Genomic DNA, 12,319 nt, shown 5'->3' on the forward strand with positions numbered 1-12,319 from the left:
GAAGATGATTTTTACCACCAAAATGAATTCATTATCCCTGTCCCTAAATTTGCTCCCCATTGTGAATTAATTACCTATCCTTCTGAAGGGTACCACTATCCACCAATGTGTCCACATAACCAATCTAAGAATCATCTTTGACTCTGCTTTCTACCTTATAGCCAGACACCACATATTTATTCTACCTAAATAGCTTGATTCTGTCTTCTTTGCTTCTACTCCTGTTACAGGAGGAATGAAGCATGTTTAACCTGGACCCCTACAAAAGCCTATTTAAACTTGCTGTCTGTATACTTGCCCCTTCTCTAATTAATTCTTCAAGTCTGAGAAAGATGAATGTGAATTTTCTAAACTTTAAATCTGATCATGTATTTACTCTGCTAGAAGTCTTTGAGCAGCTCCATATATCTTATAAGACAGAATCTCAACTGCTTAATTTTGTCCAAAGTACTTTATAATCTAGTTTGTCTGTCAATTATGCTATACCTCTCACTATACCTCACTCAAAGCTCTATTGGTGAACAGAAAAAAAAAAAAAAAAAGTCTTGTTGGAATCACTTGGAAGATTTTCCCCAAAAATAAATGTGCTTTTCTAGAGACTGAGATTTGTTTTCCCAGGAGGGCATGGCCTTCCACTGAAAATAACTGCTAGAGCTGAGCACTATAACAGTGAGAAGTGTTATTCTACCTACCTCAGACATACCGGGAAAGAAACAGGTTAAGAGTTTCTTTTATAGTCATACAAAAGCACTTGCATTTCTTGGAATAAGCCATGCTATTCAACAGTTCCTTACTCTATCTGCTGGGTATACCCATCATCTTCCCTGCAAAGTAATTCCCTTTTAAACTCCAAATCATCCTTCAGATCTCATACTAAGACTTTAATGATTTCTTCTGCAGTTAAGTGATTCTTACTGTTTCTAAAGTAACTTCAACAAACCACTATAATTATTTACATATGATATCTCCTTTTTGGACAGTAGGACTTTTGAAAGAGGAATATTATCTGTTAAAACCTATTATGTTATAGGGGCACATGGGTGGCTCAGTCAGTTAAGCCTCCGACTTCGGCTCAGGTCATGATCTCACATTTGTGGGTTCGATCCCCGCTGTGCTAACAGCTCAGAGCCTGGAGCCTGCTTCAGATTCTGTGTCTCTTTCTCTCTGACCCTCCCCTGCTCACGCTCTCAAAAATAAATATTAAAAAAAAATTTAAAAAACACCTTTATGTTATAAGGCATAACTTTATTACATTCATACTCCAGAGACTGAGTTAAGTCCTTAACTAATTAAATTAATATTCCACATAACTTCAATTTACAATTTTCCCTAATTTCACAGAGATACGCTTTGCCCTTTTGAGAGGTTTAAAGAGGAGAAAGGAAAACAACTAAGACCGAATCTAGATGGAAATAACTGGCAGGTCTACCTCAGAGACAACAGCAGTGGTTAATATGCTCTGGACTTTCACCAGACCCCCTCTCTAATGAACAAATCTCCTAATTAAAAATAAAAGGCTACTGGAAAATAATCTATTGTGTTAGCAGGATGCTCATAGTTCTATCCACTTTGGAACTGTATTTATCATAAGTTATCTATTTGTTTTACTTTTAACATGTCCATAAAACTATTCAATTTGGCGGTAGAATAGGGCAATTATAGCCCACTTTAAGAATAGTGAAACCTATGGCCTTCTCATTCACCCATCAACACACACACTCACTTGTCCTTTAACTTCAAAGGGTTCATAAACTTCTCAATCTAATCCATCAACTGTACATTTAAAAATCTTATTCTAGAGGGTGGTAGCTGGATAAATTTAGTTTTAATGCACCCGTGCATTTACAACTCCAAGAACACTATTGCCTTAAAACAAAAAAAATTCCAAACTGATAAAAATGAAAAATGCTCAAAACTAAAGGTCAATACTAAAAATAATAACACAGAAAAAAAAACCCTCTACTACCCCATAAGTGTTCAATGTTAATAAAATAATATGCTACCATGTACTTTATATCTAGTAGAAACAAAAGTATTTCCCTAAAAATAAAAATTTGTTTGAAATATGACATATAGGGGTGCATGGGTGGTTCAGTTGGTTAAGCCTCCGACTTCGGCTCAGGTCATGATCTCACATTTGTGGGTTCGAGCCCCGCATCGGGCTCTGTGCTGACAGCTCAGAGCCTGGAGCCTGCTTCAGATTCTGTGTCTCCCTGTCTCTCTGCCCCTCCTCCTCTCATGCTCTGTCTCTCTCTGTCTCAAAAATAAATAAAAAACATTAAAAAAAAAAAAAGAAATATGACATATAATCTAATTTTAATTACTAGGCTTAAGAAATCTTAATTATTAACATATACACACTTCTCTCTTTTCAGTATCGTCCCAGATTTCTTTGGGTGGGTAAAAAGGGTGAATAGCTCTAAATAAAAATTCCACCCTTGCTCCTCCCCAATTTCAAATTCTTAAACTAAAACACAAACACAAAAGCCTCCCCAAACACAAACTATTAACTTTAATTCTGAAATTACTTAAGAAATACCTGCTAAAGTATTAGAGAAACATTAATTTGCAAACACCAACTTAGATTTTACAGTAAGTCTACCTTTCTAAGACTTTTTGGAAATTATAAAATTCTAGAACCTTAGATTGGAAAGAACCTTTAAAATAATCTGGTTCAGTGGTTCCCAACATTTTCTCTTCTACATTATACCTCAGAACAAGGACACATTTTCATTAGTAACAACTGTTATCCATAACAGTGATTTTCAGTGAGGAGTTACAGGCCTGTACCAGATTCCCCAAGAACCTACAGGTCTAGTCCAATCAGTACAGCTAGAATGTCCTGTCTTTTCATTTGTCCTTTCCTAAAAACTCATACAGAGTGATAGAAAACTCATTAGAGCCTAAATTTTTAAAAGTAAACTTTCTTAGAACAGTTTCAGATTCACAGAAAAATTGAAAATATGGATGGTTCTTATGTACCCTTTACTCATATAGCTAAATTTTTTCTTGATTGGTTTTGGTAGGAGCAAGCCATTTAAAAAATATAATTTTAAAACTATTTGTTTCCAACTTATTTTATTGTCAATACTTTCAAATCTGTAGGCTAAAATGGTTTTAGAAATAAAAAAAAAAGCAGTGTTTAAACAGCAAAAGCACAGTAAGCACAAAAATGCAGAAACTGTGGTGCTATACAGACCATGAAAAGGATACCTGTTTACAGAATATGAGCTTACAGAAGAAGGCAGAACACCTTGTTTGACCTCAGCTGTGAGCATGCGCATCAGACGATCACATTTTCATCCCTCTGTGCATGTTCACAAATGACTGTGAAGGTGCCTCAAGTACTGAGGCTAAGGTCACAAATAAATTTTGTCAGGTAGGTGAATTCATACATATGGAATCTGCAAAGCATGAGGACTGACTATAGGCTTACATTTATAATTTATAGTACTTACCTTTGAAGATCCATTTGAATACATCTGTATCATGTTCTCTGCACCTTGTTTCACTTTAAGTTCTATATCCAATTGTTTTTGTAAAGCCATCAATCTATTATTGCTAGTGGAACAACGAGGGTCACTGCTAGGGGTATCTGGAGTCCTTGGGCAATCTGTAAATTAAACAGTACATCAAAATTACTAGGACAAATTGCTGCTAAAAATGAATGTTAATACTCTCAAAGAATAAAGAATTATAGGGTTTGAGATGAGCTTAAAGTCACCTGAGTGCAACCTCCTTATGTTTACAGATAATATAAGAATACAAGCCAAGAAAATATTCAAGTAGAGTTGCAGGATCTCTGCCAGGGATACACTGAGTCTGAAACTGAATTAGAGCCTTACCCCAAGTTTGCCCAATACTACTATCTTTAAATTAAATAAAATCAATTTGACTAATCTATTCAAAATATCCATCAATTAAACTAAATCTCTACTCATTACCTGACTAGAAAACAAAGTACATTTAAACATTATACAAATTCTTCTAAAGTAATTCTTTCTAAGTAGAACTAAGGATACTTCAAATATAATGCCAGCATTCTTTATAGTAATAATCTAAGCATACATATAAAGGACTTCACATTTTGTTTTCTACTAGGAGGATATTTAATCACAGTAAAAAATGTTTCAAAGATACTGACTGATACCACATTGCTGGTAGGGGGATATCCAAAAATTCAAGTTCATGGCTTCTCATAAAGCATACGTGGTGCTTCCATTTTAAAACAGGAACAAAAACAAAAACTTCAAATAGAACCTTCTAATTATTTTGAGTAATCCATTATTATTGAAGAACATCCAATCATTTTATGATGTAACTAAAATTCTTCACGCTGAGGTTCATTATGTTGTGTTTTATCTATCTTAGGCCCCTTGCTTAAAAAAAGCAAGCTAGAAGACTAGAGAGTACTAGACCTGGTTTAGCTATGAGTAACTTGGCAATCACTGGAAACCCTTCTGATCTCCAAGTTACTTAATCTTTGTGCTTCAGGGTTCCCTTTTCTCCTCTGCAATAAAAGATGGTGTTGCCAACTGATTTTAATGAATATGTTTTATATTTAGCTTTATATTCCTTTAAAAAATTCATTAGTTGAAAAACATTTCAACATAATGTGTTAACTGACTTGCAAAAATACAGGTGCTATGCTAAGTAAGGACATATAATACCATTTTATCATTTATAAGCTATGTCACAAAGTGTAAGTCCTGATGTAAGTGTTCTTTTAAACTCATGCATCCTCATAAATAACCCCGTAACGAGCATGGCACCCATAGTACAGGAAAAAAAGAAACCTAAAAAACCAGGGTACCAAGTAGTTAAGAAACTGGCCCAAGGTGATATATCTAGTAAGTCAGTTCCATATCAAAGTCTACCTTAAAAACTCCTGTGCTAAGTTGCCTTTTGCCATTTAAAAACCTTATAAACAACTCTACTAGGCTCTACATATGTGCATACTTACATAACAGTATAATTACACACACACACAAGTATGTTATGTACAATAATCTTAAACTTAAAATAACTTGGGACAGATATTATCCACATTTTACATATCAAGAAACAGGTGAACTCACACAATTATTGAACTGAGATTCAAATTCAAGACAGGTTTCTATTGTAACTGAATTCTTTGCATTATAAATGAGTTGCTCCAAAAGCTGATTTTATAGGTGACATATTCTTATAAAAAACTGATATTATTAAGTATAGACACATTTTCAGATCAGGCTCACAAAAGAATTACTTAATATATTGCTATGGACAGAATATTTATGTCCCCCAAATGCATATGGTAAAGGCCTAGTGTGATGGTATTTGTGGTGAGCCCTCTGGGAGGTAATTAGATCATTAGGATGTTCTTTCTCTGTCATGTAAGAATGCAGAGAAAAGATGCTGCCTGCAAACCAGGCAGAGGGCCATTACCAGAACTCTGCCCCTGCTGGCACTTTGATCTCAGAGTTCCCAGCCTCCAGAACTGTGATAAACAAATGTCTGTTATTTAAGTCACCCAATCTGTGTTATTTTGTTGAAGCAGCCTAAACTAAGGCAGACAGGCAGACAGACACACACACACAATAGCAATTAAGAGTACCCAAGTTTGAATCTCAGTTCTGAAACTGAAATTCACTACAAACCATGTCACTGAAGGTAGCTCTGTGCCTCATTATCTTTATTGTTAAAAAATAAAAATAGCATCAGGCTCACAGGATTATTATGATTCAACAAGTTACATGTACAGAGCTTAGAAAAGGGCATGGTGCATAGTAAATATTCAATAAACATTAACTAGTCATAGCATTGTATGAAGTATAAGCATATCTCCTCTTGATTCCATAAATGGAATTCACATTATAGTAATGACTAAACAGGTGCATTCAGATTTGTGAAGGTTTTTTCCTTCATTCCTTTTTTAAAACTTTTTAAAAAAACATAAACAATAAAAGACACTTGAAAGAAACCAAAATCACATTAAATTTGGCATACAAAGTTAATTTATAGTAAGCACATTTTAAAAAAGAACCGGGATGCATTCATTCAGAGAAGGCTCTCAGTCGAGAAAAGTGTGGAAATGTGTTACCTGTAAAATAACTGATAGTGTTTAGCCTAGTATGAGAAAGAGAAATGATTCTTGTTAAATATTTGTCTATGAAAGAAGCTGTCCACTTACTATTCCCTCATAGGGCAGAGAATTAGAACAAATGGGGAAAGGTAGTGAGGAAAATTTTTATCACAGAATATATAGAAATTCTTTACATTCTGAGTTATCTAACAAGGAAATAGTTTCCATAAAAATGCAATAAAATCCCTTATCTCTGGAAGCATTTATATAGAAGCTAGATTATAATCTGCAAAAGATGTTATATGAGAAATTTTCACACACTGAAACAGGCTGCACTAAGGTGGTGAATAATCCATTGATTCTAAAAGTCTATGAATTTGTAATAGTATTATAATATCTAACACAATTAAAAAAATTTTTTTATGTTTTTTATTTATTTTTGAAAGACAGAGAGAGAGACAGTGCGAGCAGGGGAGGGTCAGAGAGAGGGAGACACAGAATCTGAAGCCGGCTCCAGGCTGCTGTATATTATAATGCTGTAATTTACCATAACCTGTAAGAAAGGAAACTGGAAAGAAGAAAAGTAGCTTATTAAAAGGAAAAACAGATTGCGTCCTGGGTGGCTCAGTTGTTGAGTGTCCGGCTCTTGGTTTTTTGGTTTCAGCTCAGGTCTTGATCTCAGGGTTTGTTCTGACTATTTGGAACCTATTTAGAATTCTCTCTCTCCCTTCTTTCTCTTCCTCCCTCACTCATGCTTGCTCACTTTCTCTCAAGATAAAGAAAAACGATTTTTAAAAAAAGGAAAAATAGGTGAAATCTGAGGACAGGAAAATGTTTCTCTAACTTCTAAATGAGTAAAAAATGGGCTTTATAAAACAAGATGTATCTGGGGCACCTGGGTGGCTCAGTCGGTTAAGCTGTCAGCTTCGGCTCAGGTCATGATCTCGTGGTTCATGGGTTTAAGCCCTATGTCGGGCTCTGTGGTGACAGCTAGCTTAGAGCGTGGAGCCTACTTCGGATCCTGTATCTCCCTCTCTCTGACCCTCCCCTGCTCACACTGTCTGTCTCTGTCTCTCAAAAATAAAAAACATTAAAAAAAAAACCAACCCAAGATATATCTAAGGTTAAATTTCTGCCTTGGCATACACATTTTTGACTTTTCCAAATTACTTGAACTAAGTTTTGGTTGTTTTTATTTGTAGAGTGAGATTACATTACAAACCTTTGTGAATTCCTTTGAAGATTAAATAAGCAGAAATTATTAGCTACTTAACTGTATCCTGACATGTAATTCCACTGAGCCCTAAACATTGGCCTAAGCACTATACAGGCTTTATCTCAACAATAACCCCCAAATTTGTGGCTGAGGAAACTACAATACAGAGATGTTAAGTAAGTTTATGACCCAGACCACACCAGTAAGCAGTAGCCACAGGATTTTAACCCAGGCATTCTGACCTCTAGAGCCCAGACTCTTAATCATTATATTATTTCTCATGTTCTTCTAATCCATATTAAAACTGACATACTTTTCTTTAAAAATAGTGTTAGAGGGGCGCTGGGTGGCTCAGTCGGTTAAACGTTCGGCTTTGGCTCAGGTCATGATCTCACGGTTCATGGGTTCGAACCCTGCGTCGGGGTCTGCACTGACAGCTCAGAGCCTGGAGCCTGCTTTGGATTCTGTGTCTCCCTCTTTCTCTGCCCCTCCTCTGCTTGTGCTCTGTTTCTCTCTCTCAAAAATAAATAAAAGCATTAAAAAATAATAATAATAAAATGTATGTTACATAAATTCACTAAGAAGTCATTAATATAATGTTTATATAGTAGTAGAATCAAAGAGGTTCCAACTGAACCTTTCAGTGAGCTACTGTTCACTCAGCTTCCTCCATACTGCTGTTAACTCTGGCACTACTTTTTTCTTCCCTAATCATCCCTCAATCTGGTCCCGTTTCTAATATGTCTTCAAAGTATATTTTCTTCCCACCACCGAAATATATATTATATAGTGTTACAATAATCTATTTTCATGTCTGTTTTCCCTCTGAGACTACAAGCATCTTCAGTGCTAGGCCTTATACTTAACTATTTTAATGGATGAGTTTAACAGCACATTAGATATAGAAAAGTAGACTAGTACTGAAAAATAAGGAAGTTTAAAAATGAGTTGGGGGGAATACAAAAATGAAAGATTAAAAGACACAGAGGGCAAAAAAAGTCTATCTGTGTTTCAGAAACAAAAAAGAAAAATAATGATTCAGAGACATTATGTGAAGAGATAATGACAAATTTTTGAGAACTTATAAAAAATGCCAATCCATGAATTCAAGCTATTCAATCAACTTCAAGCAGAAATATACAGGAGTAAAAAATCCACATCTGGACACATCATGGTAAAACTTCAAAAAATCAAAGACAAAGAGAAAATCTTAAGAGCAGCCAAGGAAAGGGTACCTTTAAAAAAAGAGCTACTATAGATTAACACCAGACTTTTCAAAAATAGCAATGAAAGCTAGAAGAAATAGAATGATAGTTTCTTTACAAGTTATAATTATCAAGTTTATATCGCAAACTCAGTGAAAATACCTTTCAAGAATAAAGAAAAAATAAAAACACTACCAAGATGAAAAGAAGGTCAAAAATATAAACTCTTAAAAAGAAAACTCTAAAAGTGATAGAAATAGGTCTATCAAAAGAATAAGGAATGAAGAGCACAGAAAATGGTTTACATGCAAGAAACCTTAAATGACCACTATATCAATCAACAATAAAGTCATGTAAAGGTTTCAAGAAGCTAGAATAAGAAACAAGGCAACAATATGTCAGTCAAGAAATGGGTAAGTGGAGGCATTCTAAGGCCTTTGAATTGTATGCAGATACGTAAGAACAGTGATTAACACTACAGTCTTTGATAAGCATGCATTTTGTACTGTCTAAATTAACAAAAATATCCAAAATAACTGACCAATGTTTCAAAATACTATAAAAGTGGCAAGAAAGAAGAAACACTGAAAGCACAAAATATAAACCCAAATATATCAGTAATTATTTAAATACAATGGACTAAATGATCCAGGTAAAAGACAAAGATCTTAGACTGATTAAAAGATTTTTCTAGGTAAAAATGAATAAAATAAAATTCAACTATATGTATTATTTACAAGAGATCTATCTAAAATACAGTAACATAGAAAAGTTGAAAGCAAAAGACTAGAAAAAAATATTCAGTCAAAAATCCCAACCCCCACACTATATTTACAACAGACAAAAGATACTTTGCAGGCACAAAAATAACTGGAGGTAAGAAAGTAATTTCATAATAATAAAAGTTCAATTCATCATAAAGATAAATCAATTCTAATTAGTGGGTACCCAATAACATGGCCACAAAAGAAAATTGACAGAATTCAAAAGAACACAGCAGTTCCACATTCCATTAAATATTAACAGTGTTTTAGTAATTAATAGAATAAGCAGACATAAATCCAGTAAGGATGCAGATTTTAACACAACTAAATGCTTAGCCTATAAACATGCTAAGGATAACACCCAACAACTGGAGAATGTGAATTATTTTTTTGGCACACACAACATAAAACAAGTATCAGCACAAGGGACCACAGTATAATAAAATAAAATCAATAAATAAAGGATAACTGGAAAGTCCTCATGTTTAATAACAAAGAAACCCACTTCAAAAAATTATTTTTGAGAGAGAGAGAGCACATGCAAGCAGGAAAAGGGCAGAGAGAAAAGGACACACAGAATCCCAAGCGGGTTCCACGTAGCGCCTGGCATGGGGCTAGATCTCCTGAACCAGGCAATCATAACCTGAGCCAAAGTCAAGAGTCGGATGCTTAACTGCCTGAGCCACCCAGGCACCCCTCACAGTTTATTTGTATTTAAGCAAGTGTGTACGCAGCCCGGGTGCCCCAAGAAACACACTTTTATCTAGTTCGTGAGACCACAAAGACATAATGAAAATGAGAAAATGTTTCAGGGGTGCTTAGATAGCACAGTTGGTTAAGTATCTGACTTTTGATTTTAGCTCAAGTCATTATCTCAATATCGTGGGATCAAGTCCCATGTGGGGCTCTGTGCTGAGGGTGAAACCTGGTTGAGATTCTCTCTCTTCTTCTCCCATGTTTGTAGGTATACTCTCCCTCTCAAAAGGGAAGGGAAGGGAAGGTGAGGGGAGGGGAGGGGAGGGGAGGGAAAGGAAAGGAAAGAAAAGAAAGGCTGATTTCAAAGTCATCAAAAACTTTAGGTGATAACAGCATTATGGTGTCACAGATGCTCCTCCTTTTTGTCTTTCCTCTTAAATAATAAATTAGACATCTATCTAATGAAAAAAAGTGCCTTTGTGGAGTTTGTGGTATCTTGCATCATAAGCCAGAAACCTGGGAGCAGTCTCACCCACATTAGCATCTAGTAATAGGCAGACAGATCTTGGTAACCCAAAATGAATCAAAGACTTGATTATCAAAGACCTGATACCATAAAACTCTTAGAAGAAAATGTAGGAAAGAGCCCTCTACAATGGCCTTGGCAATAGTTTTTTGGATATAACATCAAAAGCACAAGCGACAAAAGCAAAAAAAACTTCAATCTACATCAAACTAAAAAGTTTCTGCACAGCAAAAAACAATTAACAAAATGAAAAACAATATACAGAATGAGAGAAAATATTTGCAAATTATCTAATAAAGGGTTAGTATCCAAAATACATTAAAAAACCCACACAACTCAATAGCAAAAAAGAGAAAAATCTGATTAAAAAATGGGCATAGGAGCTAACTAAGCATGTTTTTCTTAAGAAAACACTCAATGATCAGGAAGACAAGAGGTAATGAGTGTTCTCAAGGCTATGGAGATACAGGAACCCTTGTATATTGGTGGTGGGTAAATTGGTGCAGCCATTATGGAAAACAGTATGGAGGCTCCACAAAAAATTAAAAATAGCACTACCATATGATTCAACAATCCCAGGCCTGGGAATATATTTAAAGGAAATAAAACTATATCCAAGATATATATATATTGCACTCCTATGTTTACTGAAGCATTTACTAACAATAGCCAAGATATAGAAAAAACCCCTTAAGGATCTATCAATAGTAGTATGGATAAGGAAGACATAGGGTGTGTACGTTTGTATTTATACACACACACAATGGAATATGTATTATTCAGCCATTTGGGACAACATGGATGGACCTTGAGGACATAATGCTAAATGGGGTAAGTCACACACAGAAAGACAAATATGTATATTATCCCTTAAATATGGAATCTGAAGAGGCTAGGATGTCATAAAACAGAATGAAGAATGGCGGTTACCAGATGCTGGTGGGAAAACTGAGGCTGTGTCCTTAGGGGTACAAACTTGGAACTGGTAAACAGGTCCTGGAGATCCAATGCACAGCGAGTGACTGTAGACAATGATGCTGTACTATAGACTTCAGAGTGACTAAGAGACTAGATTTTAATTGTTCTGACCACATAAAAGATGATAACTATGTGACTTGATAAAGGTGTCAGCTAATGCTAGGGTGGTAATCATATTGCAATATATAATGTATCAAGCCAACATGCTGTACCCCTTAAACTTATAAAAGGTTACATGTAAACTGTATATCAATAAAAAATAAATTTAAAAATTTACATACGGTAACTTCTATGATGCAATTAAGCAATAATGAGATGATTATTTATAAGCCCTGAACACATGTTTTAGGAAAGAGAATAAATTTAAGGTGCTAAGCATCTATCAAGTTAATTTTTTTTTAAGTTTGTTTATTTTGAGAGAGAGCTAGCAAATGGGGTGGAGGCAAAGGGGGGGGATAGAGTCTCAAGCAGGCTCTGCACTGTCAGAACAGAGCCTGATGTGGGGCTGGAACTTATCATGAACCATGAGATCATAACCTGAGCCGAAATCAAGTTGGATGCTTAACCGACCGAGCCACCCAGGCACCCCTCAAGTCAGTTAAAAAATAAAAAAGCCAAAGAATTCCAAAGAGAACAGGAGAAAGGAAGTATTAAGATCAGGGCAGAGATTAACAAAATAAAATAAAACATACAAAAGAAAGGATCAGTAAAGTGAGAGAGAGAGAGAGAGAGAGACAGAGAGAGACAGAGAGAGAATCTGGGAAATCTTAGAAAAGTGGTCAAGGAAGAAAAATGGAGAACATACCAATATTAGCAACAAAGGAGGGAATGTTACTATAGATAAATGCAGACTTTAAATGGATAATAGAT

At 35.1% G+C, this 12,319-nt stretch overlaps 1 protein-coding gene across 3 annotated transcripts in view; it reads right to left on the bottom strand.

The window, feature by feature from the left end:
• Positions 1–12,319, bottom strand: part of PKN2 (protein kinase N2) — a 117,053-nt gene that overhangs the window by 56,763 nt on the left and 47,971 nt on the right. For all 3 annotated transcript variants that reach the window (XM_029947396.1, XM_029947395.1, XM_029947397.1), the window contains exon 3: positions 3,459–3,613. In XM_029947396.1, the coding sequence (XP_029803256.1) occupies positions 3,459–3,613 (155 nt within the window). The remainder of the gene's footprint in view (positions 1–3,458; positions 3,614–12,319) is intronic.

This window comes from Suricata suricatta, chromosome 8, assembly GCF_006229205.1.
Source record: "Suricata suricatta isolate VVHF042 chromosome 8, meerkat_22Aug2017_6uvM2_HiC, whole genome shotgun sequence".
Taxonomy (NCBI): domain Eukaryota; kingdom Metazoa; phylum Chordata; class Mammalia; order Carnivora; family Herpestidae; genus Suricata; species Suricata suricatta.